The sequence below is a fragment of the Montipora capricornis genome, chromosome 4, assembly GCF_036669925.1.
Source record: "Montipora capricornis isolate CH-2021 chromosome 4, ASM3666992v2, whole genome shotgun sequence".
Lineage (NCBI taxonomy): Eukaryota > Metazoa > Cnidaria > Anthozoa > Scleractinia > Acroporidae > Montipora > Montipora capricornis.
Window position 1 is genome coordinate 18,457,662 of NC_090886.1, and position 13,172 is coordinate 18,470,833.

Consider the following 13,172-nt stretch of genomic DNA (forward strand, 5'->3'; position numbering starts at 1 on the left):
TTTTTTGGAGTGGTTAGGCAGATTAAAATGGCGAGCGACTGGCTTAGATGCATCCTTGTCATTCTTCTCAACATTGCGAAGGTGTTCGCGGAATCGGTCACCTAGTCGTCTACCCGTCTCAACAATGTATAATTTATTGCATAACGTACAGGTTATGCAATAAATGACATTTGCGGAGGTACATGTGAAACGATCGGTGATCTTAACACATCGCTTAGGTCCCAATATCTTGCTAGTGTTAACAATGAAAAGACAAGTTTTGCATCGTGAGCGCGCCTATTTGAAAGTGCCGGGTTGCTCGCTAGTTTTGAGCACGCTTCTAACTAAAAAGTTGCCTCCGTTTTTGTCGCGTTTGAATGAAATAAGTGGAGGTTGCGAAAAGATTCTACCAGTCTCGGGATCATTTTGGAGTAATTTAAAATTACTAAGAATGATGCTTTTGACTGCGTGATTATGAGGATGGAAAGTGATGGTGAATGGAATTCTGTCATTCTTATCTTTTTGTGACGTTTGTAGTGATGACTGTCGATCAAATTGTTGGGCGCGATGACGGCCCGCTTTGACCACAGAGACAGGATAGCCACGTTTTTCGAAGAACTGGCACATCTCCTCTGATTTGCTGGAAAAATCGGAGTCATCACTACATAGACGTCGAAGTCTAAGAAATTGAGAATAAGGAATGGAGTTCTTGACATGTGATGGATGTGACGATGAATACAACAAATAACTGTGTGAATCAGTAGGTTTGTAGTGCACACTAGTACATAGCACGTTGCTTCTAATAGAAACTTTGATATCTAGGAAAGCCAATGAAGTTTCCGAAATTTCCCAGGTATATTTAAGAGCCGGATGAAAAGAGTTGACGGAGGTTATAAATTGATCGAGTTCTTCTCTGCTGGATGAAATAGTGCCGATGCAGTCGTCGATGTAACGGCCGTAGAGTTCAGGTTTGGGGCCGTTGTACTGATTAAAAAATTGGTGTTCAACATATCCTACAAAAAGATTGGCATAGCTAGGTCCCATTCTTGTGCCCATCGCTACACCATTAATTTGTTTGTAATAGTTGCCGGCGAATGAAAAACAGTTAAGCGTTAAAACTAGTTCGGCAAGGCGGAGGAGCGTTTCCGAGCTAGGTTCTTTGACAGTGCGTTGATCGAAAAAGTGTTTGGGTGCTTGAAGAACACCATGTTGAACACCAATTTTTTAATCAGTACAACGGCCCCAAACCTGAACTCTACGGCCGTTATCATCCGGCTCTTAAATATACCTGGGAAATTTCGGAAACTTCATTGGCTTTCCTAGATATCAAAGTTTCTATTAGAGGCAACGTGCTATGTACTAGTGTGCACTACAAACCTACTGATTCACACAGTTATTTGTTGTATTCATCGTCACATCCATCACATGTCAAGGACTCCATTCCTTATTCTCAATTTCTTAGACTTCGACATCTATGTAGTGATGACTCCGATTTTTCCAGCAAATCAGAGGAGATGTGCCAGTTCTTCGAAAAACGTGGCTATCCTGTCTCTGTGGTCAAAGTGGGCCATCATCGCACCCAACAATTTGATCGACAGTCATCACTACAAACGTCACAAAAAGATAAGAATGACAGAATTCCATTCACCCTCACTTTCCATCCTCATAATCACGCAGTCAAAAGCATCATTCTTAGTAATTTTAAATTACTCCAAAATGATCCCCAGACTGGTAGAATCTTTTCGCAACCTCCACTTATTTCATTCAAACGCGACAAAAACGTAGGCAACTTTTTAGTTAGAAGCGCGCTCAAAACTAACGAGGAACCTGGCACTTTCAAATGCGTGCGCTCACGATGCAAAACTTGTCTTTTCAATGTTAACACTAGCAAGATATCGGGACCTAAGCGACCTGTTAAGATCACCGATCGTTTCACATGTACCTCCACAAATGTCATTTATTGCATAACCTGTACGTTATGCAATAAATTATACATTGGTGAGACAGGTAGATGACTAGGTGACCGATTCCGCGAACACCTTCGCGATGTTGAGAAGAATGACAAGGATGCATCTAAGCCAGTCGCTCGCCATTTTAATCTGCCTAACCACTCCAAAAAACACATGGCTATCTGCGGCCTTTCCCTACATCTAGGTACGACGGAAAGCCGCAAGAATCTGGATCAAAAATTCATCTTTCAAATCGGCACCCTTAATCCTCACGGTATTAACGAACGCTTTTCATTTAACTAATATATTCCTATTTTTCACGTTACCATGTTACCACCAATAGCGTAGCTCTTACTCTATTATAAAAATACACGTAACCCATAATCCCTCGATTCGCTCTGACGAAGGGCTGATGCTCGAAACGTCAGCTTTTAGAATCTCTGTACAGTGGCCAATTTACATTATCAACTCCGTTGATATAACCAAATTTTTGTACACCCCAAGGTTAGCTGCCCCTTTCGCAATTCCAGTCTTGTGGCCCCCTCCCCTGCCAAAGGGGGCGCTTTTGAGCAGGAATATTTCCCTGTTACTTCTTGTGAAAGTAGTGTAAATAGTATTGTTCTCATTTGCTTGACCTACAGCGTGGCATGTGGTGCTCAGTGGCTCCGTTGTGTCTAGGCTCAGCGGGTACACCCAGTGGTCCTGTGGCAGTTCATTCTTTTTCTCCATTAGCCCCTGTACATTTAGTCTCCTCGTTGCAGTTGTCCCAGTTTCAAGCAGAGTTGCGTGACTACCCTGATCAGGCAGCAGCTTCCTACATTCTTACTGGTCTTAGAGAGGGATTTCACATTGGTTTTGAGGCGTCACCAGTTTCCTTCCGTTCAGATGGTTACCTCGAGACAGGTCTCATGCGGGAGGGTGGCAGGCCTGTTTACCACCTTGCCTTTCCCAGATTTGCACATCAGCCGTTTTGGGGTTATCCTGAACAACAATCAACCTGGTCAATGGCGTTTGATTCTTGATCTCTCATCCAACGCAAATTTCCCTTTCGTAAACCGCCGTTGCCATTTGAAACGGTCATTGCCATTTCTCCGAAGAGTCGTTGCCATTTGAAACGGTCGATGCCATTTCACTTCACTACACACTTCACTTCAAAGAAAATTAAAAGAAACAAACTAAGAAAAAATATTAACAAAAATTAAGACAAAAAAGGATAAAAAGACATTTATAAAAGAAAAACTGCAGGAAAAAAAGAGCCCGAAAATTTCAAGACTCGAACTCGGTTCTTAGCCCTCACCCTAAACAAAACCCTAACCCTAACTCATATGACCAGCGAGACACAACTCCCAGTAACCTCAACCTTTTGAGTTCTTAGACCTAACGAGTGTAAGTCAGAGCTAAAAAACGGCATCGACCGTTTCAAATGGTAACGACCATTTCAAATGGCAACGACAGTTTACGAAAGGGAAATAAGCGTCAACGACGGCATCCCCAAGCCTTCATTTTCAGTTCAGTGTGTTACTATTGATTCTTTTATCGATGGCATTATGGCTTGGGGCTGGGGAACTCTTATGGCCAAGTTCGATATGGCGAGCGCCTGCCACAATGTGGCCATCCATCCAACCGCAGGATCGTTCCCTCTTGGGCATGAAGTGGCGTGATAAAGATTACGTGGACATGGCTCTTCCCTTTGGACTACGCTCTGATCCATATATCTTTACCTCCATTGCAGATATGATCGAATGGATACTGACTCATAACTATGGGGTTGACCTCCTTCGTCATTACTTGGACGATTTTATGACATTGGGCCCGCCAACCTCTCTGGTGTGTCACTACAACTTACAGGCTTGCATCCGGCTGTACTCCATCCTCGGCCTCCCCCTTCACCCACTTAAGCTGGAGGGACCCACTACACGCCAATCCACCCTTGGCATTGAGCTGGACTCAACGACACTACAGGCCAGGCTGCCGGTGGAGAAGAGAGATAGGATCATTGCTCCTTTAGATACATGATCAGCTAAGTGTTTCTGCAAACATCGCGAGTTGGGAGTCCCTTATTGGTCAACTCCACCACGTCTGTAAGATTGCCCCTCAGGGGATGACATTTCTCCGCCGTATTATTAACTTGTTATGTACATTCAGGCGTGATGACCACCCTATTTGGCTAAACCGGGCGTTTCATCAGGACCTGACTTGGTGGCGAGAATTGTTTGAGAGCTGGGATGGTCTTAGTTTCTTGTTGATGCCTGCTTGGGCCCCTCTCCCTGACTTCCAAGTCTCGTCAGATGCCGCAGGCTCACTGGGCTATGGAGCGATTTTCAACAGCCAATGGTTTTTTGGTGCGTGGTCGGCTTCTCAACAACCTCTACCTATTGATTATAAGGAATTTTTTTCGATTGTTGTGGCAGCGCATTTGTGGGATTCTCAGTGGTCTTTGCGGCGGGTCAAGTTCCTATGTGATACGAGTCAGTGGTGGCTGTATTGTCCTCAGGTACCTCCAGAGATGCTGACTTAATGGTTTTGTTGAATTACTTGTCATTGTTGGCAGAGCGCCATTCATTTTCCTTTTCAGCGTCATCAGTTCGTGGAAAAGCTAACCTTGTTGTGGATTCTCTCTCTCGTTTCCAGTTGCAGCACTTTTGGCACCTGGCCCCACAAGCCACAGAAACTCCAACACCAATTCCTCCAGCTCTCCTGACAGCACTGCAAGTTACCTGACAGCGAGATGCACGTTTTTTTCTCACTCAGGGCCTCATTCCATCTACACATCGGGTTTACTTATCTGCCCAGCGTCGCTATGCCGAGTTCTGCCGTGAGGAAGGCCTTTTGAGTCCAGAGGTGGCCCTTGTGCCAGCCGATGAACAGTCACTTATGCGTTTTCCATCACTGTTGGCCGATAATCTTCACCACTCATCCATCTAGGTATACCTCAGTGCAGTGAGGTCCCTTCACATTGACAATGGTTTACCCGATCCCCTGGTCAACTGCCTACAGCTGCAGCATTTATTGAGGGGTATGAAGCATGTACAGGGTTCGTCCCCCCGACTCGCCTCCCGATTATGATTGATCTCCTTCAGATCATTAAGCATTCCTTAGACTTGAAGTTCCATGAACATGTCATGCTCTGGGCGGTGTGTTGCCTGGCGTTATTTGGTTTCTTGCGGGAAGGCAAGTTCACCACTAATTCTTTATTTGACCCCAGTATCCATCTAGCGGTTAGTGACGTACAAGCCAATGCGTTGGTGGATCCTACTTGTTTTAGAGTCCACCTTAAGTTCTCTAAGACTGACCCCTTTCACATTGGCTGTGTCATCTACGTAGGCCGTGGTAACAGTAGTATTTGCCCAGTGGCGGCCCCTGGTAACTTCTTGGCTCTGCAGGGCCCGTCACCAGGGCCGCTGTTTTGCTTTGCGTATGGTCGTCCCTTAACTCGGCAGCGGCTGTCATCCATGGTGCAGTCTATTTTACACTCCACGGGATATCACGGATATTACTCGGGTCACAGCTTCCGGATTGGTGTGGCCACTACAGCTGTGGCTCGGGGAGTTCAGGATCACCTCATCAATAAGCCAGTGGTTGAGTGATGCCTACCAACGGTATATCCACACACCTATTGACGTTGTGACCCATGTGTCCAGTCATTTGGTTTAGCAGGTAGTGCATTGACGTTGCTTTTAGCTGGAGCTGGAGTTGGGTGCCTCAGGTCTGGTCCCTTGGGGGGCTGTGGCTGAGTGGCCAAGAGCCCCCATTGCTCTGGCTTGTCCAACCTGGAGGTCCTTTTGGCATGGCGGGCGAGGCTCGTGGCTGGATTGCGGGTAGGGGAGGCTTATGGGGTGTTCCACCGACCTGGGTTTGGGTCATTGGTACCAGTCCTCAGATCCTTGAGCACCCAACCTCCATTTGCGACACAGGCATTAAATAGGGTTAAATGCAATTTAACTTAGTTAACGACCAGGCGCAAGTTGCACAGTTTGTCTGGCGTGGCATTGTGTTGCGTTGCGTTGCGTGGTGTTAGGGTTAGGGTTTATCAGTATTTTGCCTGCAGCGTTTTTTAGCGTGTGCATGTGTTATTTGCATGTGGGGCTTTTGCGTGGCGTCTTCTGGCAGTTCTAGCAGTCAGTGGTTCTTTTGCACATTATAGGTGCGCCTTTGCATGTGCTTGTGGTTCTGCTTGGCTCAGCGTTTGGTGTGTTGGCGCTCGGGTGCTTTCACGTATTTCCCCGCCCTCCTGTCCCTACTCAGGGGAGTCAGGACCCCTCCTTTATATTTTTTTCTATTGAACTCACTGTTCAGTGTGAGGGATGGTTGATTTGGGGTCTGGTGTGGCGGACAGGGCTTGTGGCTGGGTTGCAGGTAGGGCAGGCTTATGGGGTGTTCCACCGTCCCCAGGCGTTAAATAGTGACTTAGCTGAAATTAAGAAATGGCTACGAGCTAATAAACTTAGTTTACATGTCAAAAAAAAAACAAATATTCTATTATTGGTAGCCATAACAAATTGGCTAACTTAAACGGTCAGTTTGATGTGAAAATTGATGACCATTTCTTAGAAAGAGCTAAAACCTACAAGTATCTTGGTGTTGATTTGGATGAGAACTTAGCCTGGGATTCCCACATTGACAACATTGTCAAAAAAGTATCCGCTGGCCTCGGAGCTATCCAATGCGTCAGATGCTTCGTTCCTCGTGTGACTCTTATTATGATTTATAAGGCTCTCGTCCAACCTTACTTTAATTACTGTAGCTCTGTATGGGGCAGCATAGGTGTGTGTCAATCTGAGAGACTCCAGAAATTACAAAATAGGGCTGCATGCTAAATTACTTTTTTGGACTTAAATATTAAATCGTCCACTTTACTCAGCGACCTTGGCTGGGATTCCTTGGAGCGGAGGTGTTCTAAGCAACTAGCGGTCATTTTGTTTAAGATTCTCCATAATCTTGCTCCGACTCCTTTAAACAATCTTTAAAAATCTACATCCAGTGTTCACTCGCATAATTGAAGAAAGTCAAAATACAACCTTTTCGTTCCTAGACCGAGTAGTGAAGCAGGTAAGCGAAGTTTCCAATATCGTGGTTCTGTTCTCTGGAACAGCTTCCCTTTGACCACTAAGATACAGCCAACTCTTCGTTCCTTTAAGTCATGTATTTAATTAATATTGATTAGTAGTGATAACTAATGAAGTCGTTTTTATAGTCTTAGTATAACTTTGTACGGATAATAAATTTAGTTAGATATATTAATTGGTTAATTAGTTAATTAATTTGTATTTAAAACACGGCTCGATGGAAGAGCATGTAATGTGAATTGATACCAGGTATAAAAAAAGTTTTCCTACCTACCTACAAGAGGACAAATACGTAAACCCCGCATTAATGTGGGAGATGATTAAAATTAAGATTAGAGAAAAATCAATACGCTATGCTAAAATTAAAAAGTCCAAAATGTTGCAAGAAGACGAACAATTGAAGTCTATAGTGAATAATGTACAAAAGGACATAGAAAACAGAAAAAAGAGGACAAAGAAACAATCACAATTCAAAGAAGGTTAGATGAAAAAACAAGAGAGTTGGAGAAAATAATTGAATACAAAACAAAAGGTGCCATCTTGAGATCAATTTAGTTACCTTTCAGTTACTACCACAAGGCGAGGCTTGATTTCATGCAGACGTCACAGAAAACAAACTTCCGCTTTTGCACAATTCTATAAATAAATATAGTGGACATGAAAAATCCCAGGCAACACCCTCATATTCTCCCTCTCTGTCACCTTTTGTTTGTTTGAATCATCTCTTACTTTAGTGCTTGCGCTTTTTGTAACAGATGGCTGGATATGCACAATGCGATTTTTCTACCAAGGGGTAGGGTCAGATAAAAACACGTCAATTTTTGGTGAAAGAATGTTTACTTGGGGAAGAAACTGTGCCTCTAAAGCAGCTTTCTTCACTACTAGTCCTACAAGGGTACTAATCACAGAAATTTAAACAGACCATTTGCAAAATAACCTGACCCCAGTTCTTTAAAAAGAAGATAGTGGTTTCCACCGGTTAAATTGCTGTACAGTGGATACATCGCACAGAAAACAACTGGATTATCATCCAGTGGATATTGATTTACCTGTTTGATCCTTTTAGACAAGTAGAAATATATTCGAGATCACGCAGTGATCACGACAGCATATCTTCTTTAGCTTCTTTAATAATCAGACAGAACTGGCAAGATTATTGAACCTTCATGCTTCTTTCTCTTTTCGAAATCGATCACACCTGCCTATCCAAAAACGTTTTAGCCAGTGTAGCTCGGTTTGTATGGGGAAAACAGAGAAAATTGAGAAAGCGAGCAAGAAGAAAAATAGCAGGAAAGAAGAAAAAGAGCATGTGATTGGCACAAGTCAGTGAAGAGTGAAAGTGTGCGGCGAATTGCATCTTTTCTTGGTTTGAAATTTCCAGCCAGTCATTTATGTATTTCTCGAAATTTCCATGCACTCTTTTAACATTTCCCGAGTTTTTCGAGATATCAAGGAAATCTGTTTAAAAAAAAAAAATCTTAGCTCGCCGTTTTTCCTTAGAGACGTGGTCCAAAGGCGACAGGAAAATTTCTAGCCAACCTCCCTTCCGAACAGACATTTACCAAAATTACTCGTTGGGTGGCCCCTGAATCATTGAAACCTGTTCTCGCTTCTGACGTTCAGACTCACTTGCACATGCCGGCAAAGCATTTCAAACCCTCTTTTCTTTTTATTTCAGAGCTCCGCCGTCCCGTAGTTTTATAGTACATTTTTTCATACATCTCTTCAAGCCAGTCTTACGGTCTGGGATATACACAAGCCCATCGTCTTCGCCGTGTGAACACTGCTCTACGTCTCTCCGCGTCTGTCGGATTTTCCTCGCGAGAAAGCCAGAAATCGAAAGCGCTGAGCTTTCCGAATAGCAATAATCAAAAGGAAAAGAGCCACAATAATCATAATCACGCCCTCACACTCCATGGCGGAATGAAGCCTATTTTTATCATGTTGAAAATCAGTCACGCAAATGAAAAAGGAATGTCTGCATTTATTGACGTCTGTAACCAACTTAGACGATTGATTGACACACTTGAACCACAAAACCACTGAAGAATTGTTAAAGATTGTTAAAGTAATCTGATTTACTATGGTAAACTTTGTGTTCTTTTTCTTAACAATAGTTAACGCCTTTAACTACAATAAAATCTCAAGTGTGACCTCAGCCAGTTTCACTTCTCTCTAGTGGTAGGTATCCATGCTCAAACTTCGCCAATCTGGATCTTTCTCTAATCCCCACGGGCTTTTGACATCTAAACTCTTTGTCTCGTATAGCCAATTCCGTTGCTCAAATACGTAAGCATGCAAATATTTAAGCGATGGGGGCTGCTGTCTTTAGTAAGCTTAGAGCTTAGTCTGTTTGTATCAGATATGTCTTTAATAGCTTTGAGGTTATCATCCCCAAACAATTCAGCCGTTACAGGATTGGATGGGCTGCAGAGGTGTCGATCTGTAATTTGTGTTGAGCTGTGGTCTCATCAGCTCGCTTCTGCAATAATTTAACTCCTGGTTGGCATTTGCCAATAGAAGCATTCCATCCATTAAAGCACTTATAGTATCATCTTTCTTGAAATCAGAGTTTTCCATTAGTTTATTTACCTCTGACACGATCACTATCACGCCTTTAACAAAGCTTTTCTGCACCTTTTGGAGCAGCGAGCTGACTCATCTAAATTGTTCCAGACACCTTGATTGACCTTAGTCTTGGACCAGGTGCGGCAATTCTCGGGAGCTTCATGTTGTTTCTTCAAATCCGTTATTTTAGCTTTCCCCCTTATAATTTTATCCACAAGTGATGCAAGTTCCCCGTCGATGGCAGGACCCATGTGCTTGGTGAGCTGCTGGGTTTTGGTTTTGATATAAGGGGATTACCGTTCTTTCCCATCCGCATTCGGGCCTTTTGTTTTCCTAGCGAGTGGCTCGTCCTCCACAAGTGATTCATCGTCCTCCTTAGACATATTCGAATCACATTCATCGCCCGAGAATTCGTCTCCGTGGCAGTCAGAATATGAGGCAAACAAATTTGCCAAGTCAGTGAACCCCGCTAGCGCTGTTGTTGTCCTTTTCCCACCTTTCGGTAACAGCGGTTTTGCAGTGGATTTACGCATCTCATCTCTACTAAGATCCTCCTTTGAGGTGCGGATACAGGTGGATTGTTGTCCATTTGTAGAAAATTCCTCAGCACTCTTGTCCTTAGATAAAAGATGTGCTTTGACGAAGATGGCGTAAACTTGCAATGAGTTGGCGCATGCGCTTGCTATCTCATGTGATCTCACAGCACGCTAGCAGGGTAGAATGTAGAAATCATCTTCACTTACCTACACGTACGGTTTTCCTTGTCTATTCTGTGCAATCGGAGCGCAAACTGTGGTTGTCCTTTTTCCCACATGACAACCAAAGACAGCAGACGCTTTTCCAAAGGTGGGCGCTTATTCACTTTTTCTGCCTTTAGGATGGGCGCTTATTCGAGGTGGGCACTAATTCGCGGTTGGGAGCTTATTCAAATAAATACAGTATGTTTTCTCTTGTACTGACATTGTATTTTCTATGCTTAAATAATTTTTAAAAAACCATACCGATTGTCAATAAGGAAAGTTTTATTGAAGTGAAATACGTGAATATGGAACGTTTTAGTGAAGTGAAATAGAGGCAGACAAGGAAAAAACAGCAATACAACAAAGATGGAAGCACGATTTTCAGGTTTCTTTCTTTATTAGTTTTATCAAGACTTTTCTTCATCAGATTCAGTTGATCCATCTGTTTCTTCACTGTAGATATCAGGCATCGGAAATCTTAAGATTGCTGCTACACCAGACAGCTGACCAAGCTCTGTGTAATGAAAAAACAATGAATACTTTTTAAAATGTATTCACTTAATATAAAGATTTAGCAAGGTCTAAAAGCGGACCTCCCGGGTTGTTTATTCTTACTGGCTGTAAGGTTATGGTCTTTCTGGTCACTGCTTAATGAAATCAAAATTTTGTCCCTTCCTTCTCATTGCCTAACTAGTACATTTCACACGAAAAACTGATATCGCACGAATCATGAAGCAACATGAAATTTATTGTGGAATTCAGTCCGTATGCCATGGTCAAGAGCCAAATATTTTCCATCCGGGCACGACCTAACTCAGTCAATAAGCATTTTATCATATGACCAACGTGCTTTTCCTTTCATTACTTCCTTTCTTCTTTCTTACTTTCGGCCAGCATTTGTTTTCTGTTCGCGCGCATTTTCAAAGGGCCAATGATATCACGCCATTCATTTGGGAAGTCAGTAAAGTGTATTTGAACAGTGCAAACTGCAAAGTACTGAATATTTCAATGTTCTTGGGGGCGGAATAATCTACAATGAAAAGTTCGTATTTTCACTAAATCAAGAAGTCATTCAAAGTTCAACAGTACAATACACGAAAGCCAATCTTAGTGATGCATGGTGAACGCCGATTACAAAGAAGTGTAGGAAAATTGTCAATCTTCTTCATCTTAAGATTTAATAACATGACAGCAGCATTTGTTCGTGAAGATTGCTTTTATCCCGATGCTTACACACGTGTGTGACAGCAGAGTCAAAGATTTACGTTCAAAGAGAGGTAAAGCTGTGGTTCTTTGATGAACGTATTAACTGTGTTAACGTCAACGAGACTAGTACAAGAAAAACAGATTAATATGCAATTGTTATTAGAAAAGCCTGATTATCATACGGAAAATGTTTTTGACAGAGCTACTAGGTTTGATTTGCAAAAATACGAAATGTGTTTTCGTCACGAGGGAGTTTTAGATCAGATAGATATTCAATGGCTAAGTGAAACAAAATATAGGATTATACGTGTCATACATGTAGGTAAATTTCATTGCGATATGGTTTGTACCAGTGATGCTTTTCAATATTACATAACAACTTTAAGATGTTCAAGTGGAAACAAGTGGAGCCTTAAAATCAAATATTGACATATTTTTTTGATATGACAGGTAGGCCTTTTAATGATATTTCATCTGTTTTAAAATAATTTATGTAAGAAGGTTTAATAAAAGGAGAACGAAAAAACGAAAAAACACTTGTCTTTTTCTGAGAAGATGGGTGACGAATACGAACCCATGCGTTTTTCACTGCAACACGAAGCTTTACTCTAATGTCGTAATTGGAAACCATTACATTGTAATGGTCAAAAGAGACGATTCAGAAGCGCAATGTATGGTGTGTGTAGAATGGCTAGTGTACCACATTACAATCGTATTTTGTATATGGATACCGATTCCATAATTTTTGTGGATTATCCAGATGACGAATTGTATGTGGAACCTATAGAGAGAGACTCGCAACGTTTTGGGTTGTTGGGTAGATGAAATCAAACCCAAGAAACATCCCGAAATGGGCGTTTACGCGAACGTTACATTAGTGCTTTTACTAGCGGTGGTCCTAAGAATTATGGTTTAGAAATTTGTTGGTGTAACGAAGACGGCACGATTCCAAAATACGAAGAACGCGTGAAAGAGAGTGAAAAGTGTGTGATACGAGGTTCTAAAAAGGACGGAGGAGATGTACTTTTGATGCAATGAAAAATATCGCATTCGATTCGAAGGAATATGCATGCATGAGTTATTTACAACGTATCGAATGGGCTAGGGAACGAGGTATCGATATCACACCTACCACGTCTGGCATGGTCACCTTGAATCCTATTAAAATGAAACGATTTACCATTTTAAAAGGTAATGGAAAGAGTATCAGGTATAAAAAATGACAGTACCGCGCGAGATGAATCTCTTTATGACGAATTGGATGAATATTTCAAATTGGCCCCTTCGGACTTGGCCAGGTGTTATTCGTTCGCAAACGATAAAGTGGTGACAGATTTGAAGGGTGATATAGGCCCCCTATTTAAATGTTATCCTTTTGGTTATGTAATGTAATATTGTATATGTTAGAAGTAAAATGGTTTAACATATTACATCAATGAATTGTTCACAGGTTAATGATATTGCAGTTGTAAAAAGATTAAAGATATTGTTATATTTATTATTTCTGTGTTTTTTATGTCTACTGGCGACTTGAGGTTTGAGATATGTCGAATGTATTTAAGCGATCGGAATGTTGAAAATGTGTCAACTTCTGAAAGAAAAGAGGAGGAGGAGGAGAAGGTTTCGGTTACGATTAGTGCATTGATATCGGAATTGGACGGTGA

General features: G+C 42.1%; 1 protein-coding gene across 2 annotated transcripts in view; it reads right to left on the reverse strand.

Moving 5' to 3' along the window:
• Positions 1-10,680: 10,680 nt before the first annotated feature.
• Positions 10,681-13,172, reverse strand: part of LOC138045710 (protein pelota homolog) — a 281,230-nt gene continuing 278,738 nt past the window's right edge. For both annotated transcript variants that reach the window (XM_068892298.1, XM_068892294.1), the window contains one exon: positions 10,681-10,816. In XM_068892298.1, the coding sequence (XP_068748399.1) occupies positions 10,710-10,816 (107 nt within the window). In that variant the 3' untranslated portion in view covers positions 10,681-10,709. The remainder of the gene's footprint in view (positions 10,817-13,172) is intronic.